The sequence below is a fragment of the Bombina bombina genome, chromosome 3 (assembly GCF_027579735.1).
Source record: "Bombina bombina isolate aBomBom1 chromosome 3, aBomBom1.pri, whole genome shotgun sequence".
Taxonomy (NCBI): Eukaryota; Metazoa; Chordata; class Amphibia; order Anura; family Bombinatoridae; genus Bombina; species Bombina bombina.
In genome coordinates, this window is record NC_069501.1 from 942,060,871 (window position 1) to 942,081,291 (window position 20,421).

Consider the following 20,421-nt stretch of genomic DNA (forward strand, 5'->3'; position numbering starts at 1 on the left):
ACTGGAAGTGCTGGTCCAGGAACGCAAACCTTAGGAACTGGAAGTGATCCTTGTGGATGGAATGTGAAGGTAAGCATCCTTCAGATCTATAGTGGTCATGAACTGTCCTTCCTGAACTAAGGGAAGGATGGACCTTTTTGTCTCCATCTTGAACGAGGGGACGTTTAGAAATTTGTTTAAGCACTTTAGGTCCAGAATCGTGTGAAAAGTTCCCTCCTTCTTTGGGACCACTAAAAGGTTTGAATAGTATCCCAAACTCTTTATGCGATAGGTACCGGGACAATGACCCCTGAGGATAGATCCTGCACGCACCCCAAAAAGGCTTCTTTCTTTTCTGGTCTGGAAGACAGGCTTGAGGAGAATGCTGCCCTTGGGTGGATGAGACTTGAAACCTATCCTGTATCCCTGAGCTATGACCTCCAGGACCCATGGATCCTGCACATCCCTGAACCAAGCTTCTGAAAAGAGCAACAGTCTGCCCCCTACACGATCCAGCGCCAGGGGGGCCGCCCCTTCATGCCTATTTAGTCTCGGCGGGCTTCTTGCTCTGCTTGGATTTATTCCAAGACTGAGCCGGCTTCCAAGTATTCTTGGTTTGCTCGGGCTTGGCGGAGGGCTGCTGTTGGGATTTATCATAACAAAAATTAGGACTTTATCCCTTAGACTTGTTCTTTTAATCTTGCGGTAGGAAGGCACCCTTGCCTCCAGTAATCGTGGAGATAATGGAGTCCAGGCCTGGACCAATTAAAATCTCATTTAAAGGGAAAGGAAAGAAGTCTGTAATAGAAGTCATATCCGCAGACCAGGACTTCAGCCAGAGTGCCCGACGGGCCTGAACCGAAAAACCAGAATCCTTAGCATTTAGGCGAATAATCTGCATGTTTGCATCACAGATAAAAGAATTAACAATTCTCAAGGCTTTAATTCTTTCCTGGATAACGTCGAGGGGACCCTCCACCTCGATCAATTCTGATAAGGAATAAGGTAGCTGCTCCAGCAACCGCCGCTGCCGGTTAAAACAAGTATCCTGTATGTAGAAACATCTTTCTTAGAAGAGATTCCATCTTCTTATCCACTGGCTCTCGAAACGACGAGCTATCCTCAAGCGGGATAGTAGTACGTTTGGCAAGCGTGGAGATAGCGCCATCCACCTTAGGGACGGAACCCCACAACTCTAATTGAGAGCACAGGACCGGGAATAATATTTTAAAGGAAGACTATGGGGAAAAGGAAAATCCAATTCTGTCCCTTTCGTCCTTAATAATGTTCGCCATCTTTACCGGCACAGGAAATGTTAAAGGCACTACCCTGTCTTTGTAAACTCTGTCAATTTAGGAATCAAAGATACATCAGCAAGCTTGGCCTCTGGAACCTCTAATGTAGACAGGAATTCCTTTAGAAGAAAACGTAAATGTTCAATCTTAAATCTAAAGGCTGGTTCCTCTGCAGCAGGAGGCCAGAGGCAGCAGACTCCGTCCCAGAAAGTTCACCCTCTGAAGCCTCAGAGTGCGACTCATCCTCTGATAACTTCGACAAAGCAGAGAAATCCAATAAATTACCTTTCCACTTGCGTTTAGCAGGGCGAGGTAAAGCACTGAGGGCCTCAGACACCGCCGTTTGTAACTTCACAGTAAAATCAGATTGTAAAAAGGCCCCCTTCCAGATGGAGGATAAAGCGTGCTACAGGAAGCTGCGTGTGTAGAAGGAGATGACTGTTGGGTATGCTCCTCACAGGACGGCAAGTCTTTAGAGGTGGATGGCTCAGTGGTACTAAAGGGGTTAACCCTCTTTGACCTAATAACGTTGTCAAGGCATGTGGAACATAGTTGAGAGGGAGGGCATAGCAAGGCCTCCTCATAATATAAACTGGTATTACTATTTGGAATAGAGGGATTACCCGCTAGTATCTAGTATCTCTGAATCCTCCATAGGTTAAACTAATGACAGTTGGACACAGAAATTAAATGATTTTTATATATACACTGTATATGTCTATTGTGTACCACTTCGCCAGTGCCCCCCCCCCCCCACACACACTTTAATGCACTGTGAATCTATGTACACAGAATCAATCCATACTAAGTTTCAAGAACCTCACTAAATATAAGATTGTTTGGAGTGGAATAGATCTGCACAAAGACCTAAGAGTGAGGAGTAGAGCAGTAACAACTAAATCAATATAATCGATTAGTTGGGCTACGGTTAGTTGGTTTGCACACAGCACCAGATGCTACACTTCGATGAACTCCTGCACACAGTATTGTGTTTTATTGTTATGTCCTTAGCCTAAAGGATGTCTACAGATGTTTACTTTTTCAGGATAGCATAAGTTTGTTTTTAAGTTTACAACTACTCCTGGCTTATGTGCAACCCAGAAATAATAAGAGTCATTATTTGGATTGTTTATTTAAATCAGGTGATTTGGGACTATGCTTTGCATGATAGAGTGTCAAGCTTGTTCATTTTTTATAAATTGTGATTTGTACCAGATTCAACGTCTATAATTTATATATTTGTTATTTTAAGAGCAGACTCAATATTTATTCACTAACCTTATAGCTGGTTATTTACAATTGCATATAAAAGTTTAAGATATTTTTATGTTAGAATGAAGTCCAGGTTTACTTTATTGAGAAGCCCCATGCCACAGAAGAAATCATTTTGCATTGGTGTAGCTAAAAAACCCATCTAGGCAAAACCCTACTTATACTTCTCAAGCACCTTAACACCATCTGAGCGCCTCTTCTCTGCTCCAGGCAAAATAGCTTGCAAAAAGAGAGAGAGCCAGCCTCAGACAAGAGGTTGTCATGTTGACATTTTTGCATATCAATGCAAAGTTCCTGAACAAATAAATAACAGAATGTTATAAAACAGTAATGGTCTACCTCTTTCTAGTTATACCTCTTTTCAGAGCGTTGTTGTGGTTTTGTTTTGCTTAATTATAAAAATGTGTTCTGCCACTTACAAATTGGACAAACAGTTCTGTTAATGTAAAGTTTTAGTCTGAAGTTTTATATTTGTTACACTTAGTATGTTGATTTTATTTTAAATACAGGAATAAAATAGATATTTTTTTTACCTGATAGTTGCAGCCCTAGTGAGGAGGGAGGGGCAAACATTAAAAATGAAATATGTTATTGTTTTAGTTAAATAAAACTATTTAAAATTCTTATTAAGGTACTGGTTATTTTTCTTTAGTTAAAGGGATATGAAACCCAAAAATGTCCCTTTCTGGTTCAGACAGAGCATACAATTTAAAAAATAAAAAAAGTTTCCAATTTACTTATATTATCAAATTTGTTTTGTTCCCATGATATTCTTTGTTGAAAAGATACCTAGGTAGGCATCTGGAGCACTACATGGCAGGTATTCACTCTATTGCATTTGCCCATTAGTTGTATGTCTTTGTTATCTTTCCATCCTGACACTCCCATTGCAAAGAAAAAAGGCTTGTTTTCTTTAAAGGGACACTGAACCCAAATGTTTTCTTTTGTGATTCAGATAGAGCATGCAATTTTAAGCAACTTTCTAACTTACACCTATTAATTTTTCTTCGTTCTCTTGCTTTCTTTATTTGAAAAGGAAGGCATCTAAGCTATTTTTTTGGTTCAGACCATGGAAAGCACTTTTTTAGTGGTGGGTGAATTTATCCACCAATCAGCAAGAACAACCCAGTTTGTTCACCATAAATGGGCCGGCATCTAAACTTACATTATTGCATTTCAAAACATAATTTATGTAAGAACTTACCTGATAAATTCATTTCTTTCATATTAGCAAGAGTCCATGAGCTAGTGACGTATGGGATATACATTCCTACCAGGAGGGGCTAAGTTTCCCAAACCTTAAAATGCCTATAAATACACCCCTCACCACAACGAATAGCCAAGAAGTGGGGTGATAAGAAAAGAGCGAAAGCATCAAAAAAATAAGGAATTGGAATAATTGTGCTTTATACAAAAAAATCATAACCACCACAAAAAAGGGTGGGCCTCATGGACTCTTGCTAATATGAAAGAAATGAATTTATCAGGTAAGTTCTTACATAAATTATGTTTTCTTTCATGTAATTAGCAAGAGTCCATGAGCTAGTGACGTATGGGATATAAATACCCAAGATGTGGAACTTCCACGCAAGAGTCACTAGAGAGGGAGGGATAAAATAAAGACAGCCAATTCCGCTGAAAAATTAATCCACTACCCAAATCAAAAGTTTCAATTTTAAAAATGAAAAAAACTGAAATTATAAGCAGAAGAATCAAACTGAAACAGCTGCCTGAAGTACTATTCTACCAAAAACTGCTTCTAAAGAAGAGAAAACATCAAAATGGTAGAATTTAGTGAAAGTATGCAAAGAAGACCAAGTCATTGCTTTGCAAATTTGATCAACAGAAGCTTCATTCTTAAAAAGCCCAGGAAGTAGAAACTGACCTAGTAGAATGAGCCGTAATCCTCTGAGACGGGGAATAATCCGACTCCAAATAAGCATAATGAATCAAAAGCTTAACCAAGATGCCAAAGAAATGGCAGAAGCCTTCTGACCTTCCTAAAACCAGAAAAGATAACAAATAGACTAGAAGTCTGTCTGAAATCTGAGTAGCTTCAACATAATATTTCAAAACTCTTACCACATCCTAAAGAATGTAAGAATCTTACCAAAGAATTCTTAGGATTAGGACACAAGGAAAAGACAATAATTCCTCCACTAATGTTAGAATTCACAACTTAGGTGAAAATTGAAAGGAGGACAGCAAAAAAACACCTTATCCTGATGAAAAATCAGAACAAGGAGATTCAAAAGAAAGAACAGATAATTCAAAAATTGTTCTAGCTGAAGAGATGTCCAAAAAGAACAATACTTTCCATGAAAGTAATGAATGTCCAGAGCAAGCATATGCTCAAAATAGAAGAGCCTGAAAAAACTTCAAACCCAATTAAGACTCCAAAGAGGAGAAATTGGCTTAATGACAGGTTTGATACGAATCAAAACCTGAAAAAAATGATGAATATCAGGAAGTAACACTGCCTTATCCTGATGAAAAATCAGAAAAGGATATTCACAAAAAAGAGCAGATAACTCAAAAACTCTTCTAGTAGAAGAAATAACCAAAAGGAACAATACTTTTCCAAGAAAGTAATTTAACGTTCAGAAAATACATAGTTTCAAACGGAGGAGCCTGTAAAGCCCTCAGCACCAAATTGAGACTCCAAAGAGGAGAGATTGAATTAATGACAGGCTTGATATGGACCAAAGCCTGTACAACACAATGAATATCAGGATGATTAGCAATCTTTCTGTGAAAAAAGAACAGAAAGAGTAAAGATTTGTCCTAACAAAGAATTGAAGACAAAACCTTATCCAAACCAACCTGAAAAAATAATAAAATTCTATGAATTTTAAAAGAATGCCAAGAAAAGTAGGTCTTCCAGACTCAATATAAATCTTTCTAGAGACAGATTTATGAGCCTGAAACATAGTATTAATCAATGAGTCAGAAAAACCTCTATGACTAAAAACCAAGCGTTCAATCTCCATCCCTTCAAATGTAATGATTTGATATCCTGATGGAAAAAATGGCCTTGAGAAAGAAAAGGTCTGGTTTAAAACGGAGGTGTCCAACGTTGGCAACTGGCCATCCGAATGAGATTCGTATACCAAAACCTGAGAGGCCATGCTGGAGCTACCAGCATAACAAACAAATACTCCATAAGAATTTTGGAAGAAGAACTAGAGGCGGAAAGAAATAGGCAAAAAGATAATTCCAAAGAAATGTCAATGCATACACTACTTCCGCCTGAAGATTCCCGGACCTTAATAGGCCCCTGGGAAGTTCTTTATTCAGATGAAATGAAAAACATATCTGGGTAAGAGAGACCATTCTCCAGGAAGAAAAGCTTGATTAACAGAGATAATCCGCTTGCCAAATATCTATACCTGGGAAGAAAACCACAGAATTTAGATAGGAGCTGGATTTAGCCCAAGCTAATATCCGAGACACTTCTGTCACAGCCTAAGGATTGATAGTCCTACTCTGATGATTGACATACACCATAGTAGTGATATTGTTTAAAAAACATTAAACGTCTCTTCTTCAAAAAGAAACAAACTGAAAAAACTCTGAGAAAGCACAGAGTTCTAAAATATCAAATGGTAATCTCGCCTCCTGAGATTTCCAAACCCCTTGTGCTGACAGAGATCCTCAGACAGCCTCCCAACCAAAAAGACTCACATCTGTAGAGATCATGGTCCAGGTTGAAAGAAACGAAGAGACCTGTAGACTAAATGATGGTGATCTTAACCACCAAATCAAGAGAGATAAATATTAGGATTTGAAGATTAAAAATGCGAAATCCTAGAATCCCTGCACCATAATTCAGCATAAAAGACTGAAAAGGTTCTTTCTATTGAAAATGAGCAAAGGGAATTAAATCCAATGCTGTGGCGATAAGACCTAAAACTTCTATGCATATATAGCAACTGAAGGAAATAATAGAGACTAAAGGTACCGACAAACGGAACACAATAAAATTGTCCCTTGTCTGATAGAGACAAAGACAGAGACACAAATATCTGGAAACCTAAAAAAGGTGACCCTTGTGTGAGGAATCAAGAGCTTTTGAAAAAAAGATCCTCTAACTATGTCCTGAAGAGCAAAGTGAATCATATGAGATTCCGCATCCTCAGAAAATAATCTGAATGAAAACAGAAAAATGAAAATATGCATTTATTGTATCTAATTAAAACAAATAATGCTAACACTGACCAAAAAGGCAGAATAGTTTGAATAAAACTCCAAAACCCAGTTCCTAAAAATGGAACTGGAAGAAATACCCCAGAAGACTCCAGGTCTGAGCAGCGCTTGAACCCCATGGGTGCCCAGCCATGCTTCAACAGTACCCAAAATGTATAGGACCGAAACACTTAAAGAAAGTGTTAGCCTTACTGGAATAAAATCAAAGAAATTTGGACCGAATAGAACCAAATAAATTTCAAAAAAGTCTTAACCTGCCCCTTGCCAGCCAAGCTGGAATACGGCACGTACATCGCAATATTAGGGAGCTGATTTCGAACTGAAAAATTTCCAATTATAAACATGTTACTTGGGAAAGAATTCAGGAATTCGTTCCTTAATAAGAACAACCAAACTAGTATAAGCTTAAAGTTTTAGTCTTAGAACTCAATCTTGAAGCCCAGAGTAACAGTTAAGAATTGAATCCAATTATAAAACAAATAATTGATTATCTTAGAACAAAAGATATATGGATTTTTTTTAAAAAAATCACAAAATTCTTCTAGCTAAAAAAGCTAAAGACATAGATTAACCCTCATTTGCGAAAATATTCAATAAAATGAAGACACAAATGAAATTATTAGCATGATAGTCCAGTTTAAAGGAACAGTCAATACAGTGGACTTGCATAATCAATAAATGCAAAACAACAAGACAAATGCAACAGCACCTAGTCTAGTAAATGTTGTCCCTTAAGAACGCTAAAATAAATCATAATCTGATACTTGATCTTAAAGTAAACAGAACAAAAATGAAGCAATTGCAATATCCAAATAAATCACAGGACCAAGAAAAGTACCTGAAACTAAATAATTTTCCATAAATAAGATACAACCATCTAAAGGAAAATAAATACTATTTTGCTATAGAAACAATAGCATAATTAGTAGGAGTAGAGATAGCCCCAATAAATTGGAGAACCCTCCAAATTGAATTTAACTGCTGGCAAAGAATATAGTTTAAAACCTTTGAAGAAGGAAAAAAAGAAAATTCTCAGCCTATTCCATTCCCTAGTATGGGGAATTGGAAAGAAAACCTCTGAAAACACAGAAGAATAAATAGGCAGAAATAGTGTCAGCTAGTCTTAAAGAACTAGTTACCTTAATATCCAAAATAATCAACACCTTTTCAACAAAGAACAAATGTACTTTAAAAATAAAAAAAAATAAAAAAAGTAGATTTGTTAGTGTCAATATCTGATGAAGAAAATTCTGAAAGAGAAAAAACATCATCAGAGAAGGATAAATCAGTATGTTGTTGGTCATTTGAAACTTCAATAATTAAAAAAGAAGTGAAAAAGACCTAAAAATTTTTTATTAGAAGGCACAAAGTCAGACAAAGCCTTTAAAATAGAATCAGAAAAATATTTCTTATAAATCTTCTAAATATTTCTTGTACATAAGATGTAAGAATGGCAATATATAAAGCATAAATACTAATGGATTCTGCATGTAAAAGTATATCATAATAACTTATTACAAACCATAGCTACAGATAAACATTTATAACATTTAAAATAAATGAACTTAGCTTTGGTAGAACTGAAACTCAGTTAAGCGTTTTTCCAGAAGTGGCTTCTGATTCAGGGTCAATCTGAGACATCTTGCAATATGTAATAGAAAAAACAACATATAAAGCAAAATTGATCAAATTCCTTAAATGACAGTTTCAGGAATGGGAAAAAAAATGCCAATGAACAAGCTTCTAGCAACCAGAAGCAATAAACAATGAGACTTAAATATTGTGGAGACAACAATGACGCTCAAATTTTTTAGCGCCAAAAAAGCCGCCCACATTATTTGGCGCCTAAATGCTTTTGGCGCCAAAAATGACGCCACATCCGGTAACGCTGACATTTTTGGCGCAAAAACGTCGCCGGAAATTACAAGAAAATTTTTGCGCCAAGAATGACGCAATAAAATTAAGCATTTTCAGCCCCCGCGAGCCTAACAGCCCACAGGAAAAAAAGTCAAATTTTAAAGGTAAGAAAAATTTAATATTCAAACGCATTATCCCAAATAATGAAACTGACTGTCTGAAATAAGGAATATTGAACATCCTGAATCAAGGCAAATAAATGTTTAAACACATATATTTAGAACTTTATATAAAAGTGCCCAACCATAGCTTAGAGTGTCACAGAAAATAAGACTTACTTACCCCAGGACACTCATCTACATATAGTAGAAAGCCAAACCAGTACTGAAACGAGAATCAGTAGAGGTAATGGTATATAAGAGTATATCGTCGATCTGAAAAGGGAGGTAAGAGATGAATCTCTACGACCGATAACAGAGAACCTATGAAATAGACCCCGTAGAAGGAGATCATTGAATTCAAATAGGCAATACTCTCTTCACATCCCTCTGACATTCACTGCACACTGAGAGGAAAACCGGGCTCCAGCCTGCTGCAAAGCGCATATCAACGAAGAATCTAGCACAAACTTACTTCACCACCTCCATGGGAGGCAAAGTTTGTAAAGCTGAATTGTGGGTGTGGTGAGGGGTGTATTTATAGGCATTTTAAGGTTTGGGAAACTTTGCCCCTCCTGGTAGGAATGTATATCCCATACGTCACTAGCTCATGGACTCTTGCTAATTACATGAAAGAAATAAAGATACCAAGAGAATGAAGACAATTTGATAATAGGAGTCAATTAGAAAGTTGCTTAAAATTGCATTCTCTATCTGAATCACAAAAGAAAAAAATTGGATTCAGTGTCCTTTAAGTACTATATACAAGTTCATAGAATGAATACTCACAAATTAGGGAAAGAGGTGACATGATAAAAACCTTCAAATATATGAATGGACTTAAAATAGAAGCTGAAAGCATTTTTTACAAAAAAAAAAAAAAAAAATGCCAAAACAAGGGGTCACAATCTAAAGTTAGAGGGTAACAGATTCAGGAGAATTTTAAGGAAGCATTTTTTTACAGAAAGGGTGGTGGATTCATGGAATGAACTTCCATTTGAGGTGGTAAACACAAAGACTGTAAAGGAATTTAAAAATGCCTGGAACATGCATAAGGCTATCCTAAGGAAAAAGTGACAAGTAATATGGGTAGACTTGATGGGCCTTTTCGGTTCTTATCTACCGTCAAATTCTATGTTTCTATTAAAGTGCTGCAGAAGGTTCAATATCGTTTTAAGAGAGTCATGAAAGTCAATAACAAGCTTGGACTGTACAGCGTGTGCCAATCACTGTTTTAAAAAAAAATTTAAAGCAGCTTTTTAAATGCTCAATATTTCAGACTGAGGCCAAATAGTATAATAAAGCCCCTAATGTTATGTGCAACTGAGCAAGCAACAATACTCTGTGTTTAGCCCCTGTAAAGAGGTTAATCCCAGTTAAGTCAGCTCAAAAGTAGCACCACACTACTGGGAGCTAGCTGAATACATCAGGTAAGCCAATGAAAAGAAGTATGAGCATATAGCCAACAATGACCAGCTACCTCCCAGTAGTACAGTGCTGCTCCTGAGCCTACTTAGATAACCTTTTAAACAAAAAGATAAGAGAATTAAATTTGAGGTAAATTGAAAAAAGAAAAAAAAAAAAAGAGTCTCTTAAAAGGGAACAAAGTTCTGATGTAAACAAAATGAAATCAAAAGATTGTGCGATTTCAATGATGGGATCAGGTAAAGGGGGAAGTGCCTGTGACACTAGGCACGCCCTCCGGCCAGCGATCCCATTTACAAAGTCGCTATGGCTTCAGTACAGCCAAATGGCTAGAAGGTTCCATGTCGTCCTAACAGTGACAAAGCCCAGCGCAGTAAGGACGGCATGGAACAGGTTAAAACGTGTTTTTTATTTTAATTCATTACATAATTCAGTTGTTAAAGCCCTGTATTTTATAAAGGGGGCTGACATATTGTAACATGCATATAGTTGCATTCTGGGACAGAAGCAGTATACAGATCTGTGACGTTACTAGCTTTTAGACAGCTGTACCTTTCAATTTAGATCACATAATAGAGAGTGGAAGCATTAACGTTTTGCAATTGTTTGCATTGTTTAAAAGTTACATAACAAATATAATCTCCAAGATGGTGGGGCCCAGTGTGAAGATGCAGAGCTTAATTAAAGGGACATTAAACACGAAATAGATTTCATGCACCTCCCTCTAATTATGAGTGCCACTATGTTGGGACTTAGGTCACACTGCAGGTATCTGAAGTTGTTGCACATGTGAAAACACTGGAATGATATAAAAAGGTAAATTTTAACATGGGGGCACACATGACTAGCAGAAGGTAGGAAATAACCTCAATACTATGCATATAAAATGCACATAGTGTATAATGTCCCTTTAACTAATACTTGTAAGGGGTCAATGAATAGAGCTGCAAGTACAGGAGGAAAAACAATAGCATGGTGAGTAGTAACCATGCCACTTTATTTGTACTCAGCAATTTAATGTCTCTTTAAAGTTTGTAAAGCTGCATGCTCTACCTGAACCACTAAAGTGCAATTTTAACTTGCATGTCCCTTTAAAGAGACAATTAAAGGGACATGAAACCCTTTCTTTTTTTTCTTTTAAGATTCAGACATAGCATGTGATTTTCAACATCTTTTACATTTATGTCTATTATTGAATTTGCTTCATTCTCTTGGTATCCTTAATTGAAACACATACCTAGGTAGGCTCAGGAGCAGAAATGCACTGATAGGATCTAGCTGCTGATTGGTGGCTGCACACTAATGCATAGTCATTTCTGAAGCTTCAGCAACGAAAACCAAGAGAATGAAGCAAATAACAGAATTAAATTGGAAAGTTGTTTGAAATCACATGCTCTATCTGAATTATGAAAGAAAAAAATGTGGGTTTCATGTCCCTTTAAAGGGATGGTAAATCCTAGCGTTTGTGAAATTCTAGTATTTACAAACATAACAAATAAAGGGGACTTCCATTCATGAAGTTTAAAATACTTCATTCTGAAAGCCCCTTTATTTGTTAGCAGCGTTCACTGAGCTGCTAAAGGCAGCCCACGGCAGAACGCTATTTGGCAGAGAGGTGACGTTTCCACCTCTCAGCTAATAGCCGTGCGGGAAATCCAGCTTGGCGCCGCAAAACACGATTTCCCACACGGCTATTGGCTGAGAGGTGGAAACGTCACCTCTCAGCCAAATAGCGTTCTGCCATGGGCTGCCTTTAGCAGCTCAGCGAACGCTGCTAACAAATAAAAGGGCTTTCAGAATGAAGTATTTTATACTTCATGAATGGAAGTCACCTTTATTTGTTATGATGGTAAATACTAGCGTTTCACAAACGCTAGGATTTACCATCACTTTAAGTTATGTGTCAAGAATGATGACAAACTGCATGAAAGTATTAGGGGGATGGTAACAAAACAACCTGCTATGACAGCAGTATAACTAATATACTAACTTCTAAAAATACTCCAACTAACAAAAAGTTGTATTTATGTACAGTATATCCTTTAATTTATATCATCATAATTATTAGTTAAGGATGAATACGTGCTACAGGTACATTTCAAAAGGAAAAGTATTACAAGAATAATTCACATTAAAATCAGTTATAACTTATAACAGTGTAAATATGGAAAGTTCATGTAAGAAAAGAAAAAAACAGCAATTAAAGGGACACAACCTAAATATTTTCTTTCATGATTCAGATAGAGCATGCAATTTTAAGCAACTTTCTAATTTACTCCTATTTTTTTTCTTCATTCTCTAGGTATCTTTAGTTGAAAAAGCAGGAATGTAAGCTTACAAACTGGCCCATCATTGGTTCAGCACCAGGGTAGCGCTTGCTGACTGGTGGGTAAATGTAGCCACCAATCAGCAAGCGCTATCCAGGGTGCTGAATCAAAATGGGATGGCTCGTAATCTTACATTCCTGTTGTTAAAAAATAAATATACCAAGAGAACGAATACAAATTGATTATAGGAGTAAATTAGAAAGTTGCTTAAAATTGTATGCTCTATCTGAATCATGAAAGAAAACATTTAGGTTTAGTGTCCATTTAAGTTGACCTTCGTCTATATAAATAAATTAGTAAAGTAACTCTTATAGAGTCCCATAGTATAACAGTATTACTTACAGACTAGGAGGGACCTCTGGCTCAGTCATGGTGCTAACTTGTCAACTCCTGTATCCTCACTAGCAATTACAAATGCTGTAAATAAAGTGGGAAACAAATTAAATTTCATTCAAATGGCGTTTGAATTTTACAATTATTACCATTAGTTTCTAGCGATAGCTCCACTTTTTTTACATTAGAAAATAAACACAAATAACACTTATCTGACAAGCAGCATATTCATGTACATTTCTCCTTGCGTTCTATTTTAATGATGCGTAATTCCCCCGAATTGTACATAACACATTAGAACGTATATAGGTGACAGTGCATACAATGTCTCTGCATATGGTTTAAATGCATACTTTCTGAGCAGAGTGCTAGTGTATATATTACATACTTGCGGTTCCCAGTACAGCACAGTCCGTTTCCCGGAAAGCTTGGCTTTAACTCACGGTTTATATATGACAGTGACAGCTCTCAGCGTATATTTACAAACCCCACTACAATACACAACAGGAAAGTTCTGGTCTGGTCGGGCACTTACTACAGCGGCAACCAAGGCGGGATCCAGCACAGAGCGACAGGGAGCGATACAACAAATGCACTACAGCGACACTAGCAGCTTGGGAGGGGAGTTGCATCTTATCGGGTCTGGTTGTATAGAGCTAATGCATGGGAAAGATGATGGTAATACTGAACGTGAGGTATCACGTGACTATTGTTGTTCCATCAGCTATTAGTGAGACAAGGCAGGCAGGGTAACTTCATAAAAATAAAATTTTTGTATATATTTTTATATACCATGTTACTGTTTTTTGTAACTGTGCTGTGCAGCCTCTGTCTCGGCTACTTATACACTTAAGGGCGTCCAGGGTCAACCAACATGAAATCAAGGTAAAATCTTAGTTTACCGTTCTAAATTATTTTCTCAGCCATATCTCATTATTTTCCTACAAAAATTGGCGTGGGGGTTCAGATGAGGGCTACCAACAATGTTGCAGTGTTTGTCTCTCCAGGAACAAAAAGGGGAGCCATATTTTGGGGTGTAAAGTCCCTGGTTTCCCCATAGACTTTCCACAGCCAGCCAGCACTGCTCACCTACATGGATACATTGTATCAAACCCCCAGTTACAGGTTTTTATACATTTTAACTGTTTACTGTACACAGACACTTAAAGCAGCCCTCTCAGTAACAACTGTACAAACTGCTGAGGAAATAATGTTCACACAGCCTTAAAGGGCAGGATAGCACCTGGTCACACAGCCTTAAAGGGCAGGATAAGTTAGAGCCTTCATATTTCATTATTACATTTCTAGGCATATTAAATATCTAGTCGCTATATTAATTTTTTGCAATGACTTTTTATTTTTATTATTTTATACTGTCTTTTTTGCTTACTGTTCCCTTCTATTCTCCTCCCATTAGTTATTTCCTGGTTTTTGATCCAGTGACGTATAGAGCGGTCCCACCCACTCTATACGTGTATAGTAGGCTCGTGCACGGTGACTACCCAAAACTGCGCATGCGCAGCTTTCTCCGACTCTCATCAATGCGCATTCGTTAAACAAGTCCATTGCCGATTTCAGCGCATGCGTCATTCGTCCGCAACATAGTATTGAATGAATAACAATATCCATTCAATACTATGTTTGAACAGACAGAGATTAGCTGTGTTTTTTCATTATTTATAATGTCGTGATCAAAATGTGACGTTTCTTGCACAAATGAAGTAACAAGATCTAGTGTGGGGTAAATCAGATAATGCCATTAAAGAAGCCGATTGTATACTGTTGCAGCTTGTCGTGGAACTGCTGTTACCTAACAGTACATAAATAATATTTGCAGTGCGCATGAGCGAAACGGGGCCGTGCTCGCTTTGCCAATGTAAATAGAGAATACTGACGCATGCGCATATTGTCACAGTAACTGCTGACGTCAATTGACGGCCACCTAACAGCCAAAAAGTTAATTGGCTAGCGAAACAACGTGATCATACTTTAACAACAACAAAAAAAACAGGGTTGATTTACTGATAGCGAAATTACAAAGAAACAATTGATATTTCTAAGGAACGATGTAGAAGTAAAAGTATTGATGAATGAAACTGCCATTTATTTTTTGAGATAAACACAAAATTTCATTAGTAACAATCAAAATGAACCTTCACTTTAAAGGGCAGGATAGCACCTGGTCACACAGTCTTAAAGGGACAGACAAAAAAACCACACAGTCTTGAAAGGGTCAACTAGCACCACACACACACAGTCTTAAAGGAACAGATCGCAGTAATGTTCATGCAGCGCAACCTTAAAGGGCAGCTCGACACCTGCACACACAGTCTTAAAGGGACAGATCACCGTAATGTGCATGCAGCGCAACCTTAAAGGGCAGCTCGACACCTGCGCACAGAGCCTTAAAGGGACAGATCACCATAATGTGCATGCAGCGCAACCTTAACCCTTTCAGTGCTAATGACGGCTCTGAGCCGTCATGAGCACTCTCCCACCTTGAGGGAGATCTGGGGGCTCCTTACTGCTCCTACCCCAGCGATCGTGCCTGTAGAGTGACAGGCATCACCGGGGCTTCACGTGATGTGCGGTGACGTCATTTATACTTAAAAATGTTAAGTATAGGAGGAGGGGGCATTCTGCTTAGAAGCCTGTATCTCAGGCATCTAAGCAGCTACAGACCCCCAAGACCCATTGTTGGAAAGGTAATCGCTTAACCGTTCCAACAGTGTAAGTGTAAGTCTTGGGGGTCCGTAAAAAAAAAGTTAAAAAAAATGTTTTCAAAAATTTCAAAAATAAAATAAAATATTAGCACCCAGGTGGAAAATGGCTTAACAGCCAAAGGGTTAAAGGGACACTGAACCCCAAATTTTTCTTTTATAATTCAGATAGAGCCTTCAATTTTAAGCAACTTTCTAATTTACTCCTATTATCAATTTTTCTTCGTTCTCTTGCTATCTTTATTTGAAAAAGAAGGCTTCTAAGCTTTTTGTTTGGTTCAGACTCTGGACAGCACTTTTTTAAATGGGTTGATGAATTTATCCACCAATCAGCAAGAACAACCCAGGATCACCAAAAAATGGCCGGCATCTAAACTTAAATTCTTGCATTTCAAATAAAGATACCAAGAGAATGAAGACAATTTGATAATAGGAGTAAATTAGAAAGTTGCTTAAAATGTCATGCTCTATCTAAATCACGAAAGAAAAAATTTGGGTTCAGTGTCCCTTTAAAGGGCAGCTCGGCACCTGCTCACAGTCTTAAAGGGGCAAGCACACACAACCTTTTAGTGAGTTTACACGCACAGTTTTAAAGGGAGCGATAGAATGCATCCCCATGTGATGCACGCAGCCTTAAAGGGACGCTCTGTCTTAACGGGACAGTGGCACATGCACGCACACAAACTCACAGAGCACTCTCAGCCTTTTAAAGGACAACTTGCACCACATGCATACAGCCTAAAGGGGACAGATCACCGTAATGTCCACGCAGCACAACATTAAAGAGCAGCTCGGCACCTGCGCACACAGTCTTTAAGGTACAGGCACACACCACCTTTAGTGGTTAAACGCACACATTTTTAAAGAGAGCGATAGTATGCATCCACACGCAAAGCACAGCGCCTTAAAGGGACACTCTGTCTTAAAGGGACAGGGGCACGTACACAGCCTTTAAAAGGTCAACTTGCACCATAACCACACAGTGTTAAAGGAACACCTCACACCATGCATACCTAGCGCAGCCTTAAAGAACAGCTCACACCTGCTAACACAGTCTTAAAGGGGCAGGCACACACAACCTTTAGTGGGTAAAGTCACACCACACGCACACAGTCTAAAGGGAGCGATAACAGTATACATCTGCACGCAAGGCACACAGTCTTAAAGGAACATCTCACACCATGCACAGTCTTTAAGGGGCAGGCACATAGGCTTTTAAGCACACCCAAATGCACACAGCCTTAAAGGGGCACCCAGTATTAAAGTGACAGGCACAAACGCAGACTTTAAAGGAGGAGCTCACACCACACACACACAGTTTTAATGGTACAGGTGCACAAACACAGCACACACAGCCTTAACAGCACAGATCACATTACGCTTGCACAGTCTTAAAGGCACGGGCACCCCCACACAATGCACACAGCCCTTAAAGTGATAGTAAACATTTCCCTTTGTCTAAACAAATCTGGAATGTTATAGATATTTTAGAAGGAGTTTAACTCTTCAGTTGTTATGAAGATGCGCTATAACTTACTTTTTAATGTAGCGCTGAAATCCAAATACCCTGCCCTCTGGCCACCAACTTGAAAAGTAATATTTTTATTGAACTAACAGTTTGAAATATTTTCCAGTCATCTCTCTAAAACAAAGGTGCTGTATGACTAGAGGGCTGATTGGGGAGCCGTTCAAACTGTTAGCTCAACAACAACAAAAAACACTCACAGACTAAAAGCACAGCTCATGGCTTTGTGTGAATGCCATAAAATCTCTATAACTCTTTTTATGATTGCCTTGAGCCATCTCTAAGGGGCTGATTTACTAAAGTGCGGACGGATCTACAATGTAGCGTATCATGTCCGCCGCACATCGATAAATGCTGACAGCATACGCTTTTGGCATTTATCATTGCACAAGCAGTTTTTGTCAACTGCTTGTGCAATGCTGCCCCCTGCAGATTTGCGGCCAATCGGACGCTAGCAGGGGGTGTCAATCAGCCTGATCGTATAGGATCGGGCGTATTGAAGTCCGCAGCCTCAAAGGCAGCAGATTAGTCATAACTGCCGTTTCTGGCGAGGCTGAAGGCTTGCGCGGAAACGGGGCATCAAGCTCCATTCGGAACTTGATAATTTGCCCCTAAGTCTGTGTGTACCATAAACCATCCATTTATAGCATTTAAGGCTGTGCGTGAATGCCATGAGCTGTCCTTTTAAAGTTGTGTGTGAACATTGTGGCACCTGTACCATTACAACTGTGTGTGTGTGTGGTGTCAGATCCCCATTTAAAGTCTGCGTTTGTGCCTGTCACTTTAATACTGGGTGCCCCTTTAAGGCTGTGTGCATTTGGGTGTGCTTAAAAGCCTGTGTGCCTGCCCCTTAAAGACTGTGCATGGTGTGAGATGTTCCTTTGAGGCTGTGTGCGTTGCGTGTGGATATATACTGTTACCGCTCCCTTTAAGACTGTGTGCGTGTGTTGTGACTTTACCCACTAACGGTTGTGTGTGCCTGCCCCTTTAAGACTGTGTGAGCAGGCGGTGAGCTGCCCTTTAAGGCTGTGCTAGGTGTGCATGGTGTGAGCTGTTCTGTTAACACTGTGTGGTTATGGTGCAAGTAGTCCTATGGTGCAAGTAGTGGTTATGGTGCCCCTGTCCCTTTAAGATAGTGTCCCTTTAAGCCGCTGTGCTTTGCGTGTGGATGCATACTATCGCTCTCTTTAAAACTGTGTGTGTTTAACCACTAAAGGTGGTGTGTGCCTGTACCTTAAGGACTGTGTGCGTAGGTGCAGAGCTGCTCTTTAATGTTGTGCTGCGTGGATATTATTGTGATTTGTCCCTTTTAAGGCTCTGTGCGCAGGTGTCGAGCTGCTCTTTAAGGTTGCGCTGCGTGTACATTACGGTGATCTGTCCCTTTAAGGCTCTGTGCGCAGGTGTCGAGTTGCCCTTTAAGGTTGCGCTGCGTGCACATTACGGGGATCTGTTCCTTTAAGGCTCTATACGCAGGTGTCGAGCTGCCCTTTAAGGTTGCGCTGCGTATACATTACGGTGATCTGTCCCTTTAAGGCTCTGTGCGCAGGTGTCGAGCTGCCCTTTAAGGTTGTGCTGCGTGCACATTACGGTGATCTGTCCCTTTAAGGCTCTGTGTGCAGGTGTCGAGCTGCCCTTTAAGGTTACGCTGCGTGCACATTACGGTGATCTGTCCCTTTAAGGCTCTGTGCGCAGGTGTCGAGCTGCCCTTTAAGGTTACGCTGCGTGCACATTACGGTGATCTGTCCTTTTAAGGCTCTGTGCGCAGGTGTCAAGCTGCCCTATAAGGTTGTGCTGCGTGCACATTAGGGTGATCTGTCCCTTTAAGGCTGTTTGCGCAGGTGTCGAGCTGCCCTTCAAGGTTGCACTGCGTGCACATTAAGGTGATCTGCCCCTTTAAGGCTCTGTGCGCAGGTGTCAAGCTGCCCTTTAAGGTTGCGCTGTGTGCACATTACGGTGATCTGTCCCTTTAAGGCTCTGTGCGCAGGTGTCAAGCTGCCCTTTAAGGTTGCGCTGTGTGCACATTACGGTGATCTGTCCCTTTAAGGCTCTGTGCGCAGGTGTTGAGCTGCCCTTTAAGGTTGCGCTGCGTGTACATTACGGTGATCTGTCCCTTTAACTCTCTGTGCGCAGGTGTCGAGCTGCCCTTTAAGGTTGCGCTGCGTGAACATTACTGCAATCTGTCCCTTTAAGACTGTGTGCGTGTGGTGCTAGTTGACCCTTTCAAGGCTGTGGTTTCTTGGCTGTCCCTTTAAGACTGTGTGACCAGGTGCTATCCTGCCCTTTAAGACTGTGTGATCATTATTTCCTCAGCAGTTTGTACAGTTGTTACCGAGAAGGCTGCTTTAAAAGGACAGTATACGCTCATTTTCATATAACTGCATGTAATAGACACTACTATAAAGATTAAAGGGACACTGAACCCAAATTTTTTTCTTTTGTGATTCAGATAGAGAATGCAATTTTAAGCAACTTTCTAATTTACTCCTATTATCAATTTTTCTTTATTCTCTTGCTATCTTTATTTCAAAAAGACGGCATCTAAGCTTTTTTTCTTAGTTCAGAACTCTGGACAGCAATTTTTTATTGGTGGATTAATTTATCCACCAATCAGCAAGGACAACCCAGGTTGTTCACCAAAAATGGGCCGGCATCTAAACTTACATTCTTGCATTTCAAATAAAGATACCAAGAGAATAAAGAAAATTTGATAATAGGAGTAAATTAGAAAGTTGCTTAAAATTGCATTCTCTATCTGAATCACAAAAGAAAAAATGTGGGTTCAGTGTCCCTTTAAGATGCATAGATACTGATATAAAAATCCAGTATAAAACTGTTTAAAAACTTACTTAGAAGCTCTCAGTTTAGCTCTGTTGAAAAGGTAGCTGGAAAGCCCACTGCAAGTGGGAAATAAGATACTCCCCCCTCCCCCTTCTTTTCCATATGAAAAGACCCTTTACACAAACAGGAGCAAGCTGGAGTAGGTATCTGATGGTATTCTCATAAAACTTTAGGGCTTGGTTAGGAGTCTGAAAATCAGAGCAATGTTATTTAAAAATAAGCAAAATTATACTTTTTAAAAAAAAAAAAAACTTTATGGGCTATATAAATAAATCATCTACAAAACATTTATGCAAAGAAAAAATTAGTGTATAATGTCCCTTTAAGTGTCTGTGTACAGTAAACAGTTACAAATGTATAAAAACCTGTAGCTGGGGGTTTGATACAATGTATCCATGTAGGTGAGCAAAGCTGGCTGGCTGTGGAAAGTCTATGGGGAAAACAGGGACTTTACACCCCAAAATATGGCTCCCCTTTTTGTTCCTG

At 39.1% G+C, this 20,421-nt stretch overlaps 1 protein-coding gene across 2 annotated transcripts in view; it reads right to left on the reverse strand.

Annotated features, from left to right (window-relative positions):
* Positions 1–13,408, reverse strand: part of SUGT1 (SGT1 homolog, MIS12 kinetochore complex assembly cochaperone) — a 696,093-nt gene extending 682,685 nt beyond the window's left edge. The window contains exons 1-2 of one of the 2 annotated variants that reach the window (XM_053707955.1): positions 13,388–13,408; positions 12,862–12,936 (exon numbers count right to left, since the gene is read on the reverse strand). In XM_053707955.1, the coding sequence (XP_053563930.1) occupies positions 12,862–12,890 (29 nt within the window). In that variant the 5' untranslated portion in view covers positions 12,891–12,936; positions 13,388–13,408. The other variant, XM_053707954.1, reaches the window with a different exon arrangement.
* Positions 13,409–20,421: the final 7,013 nt, after the last annotated feature.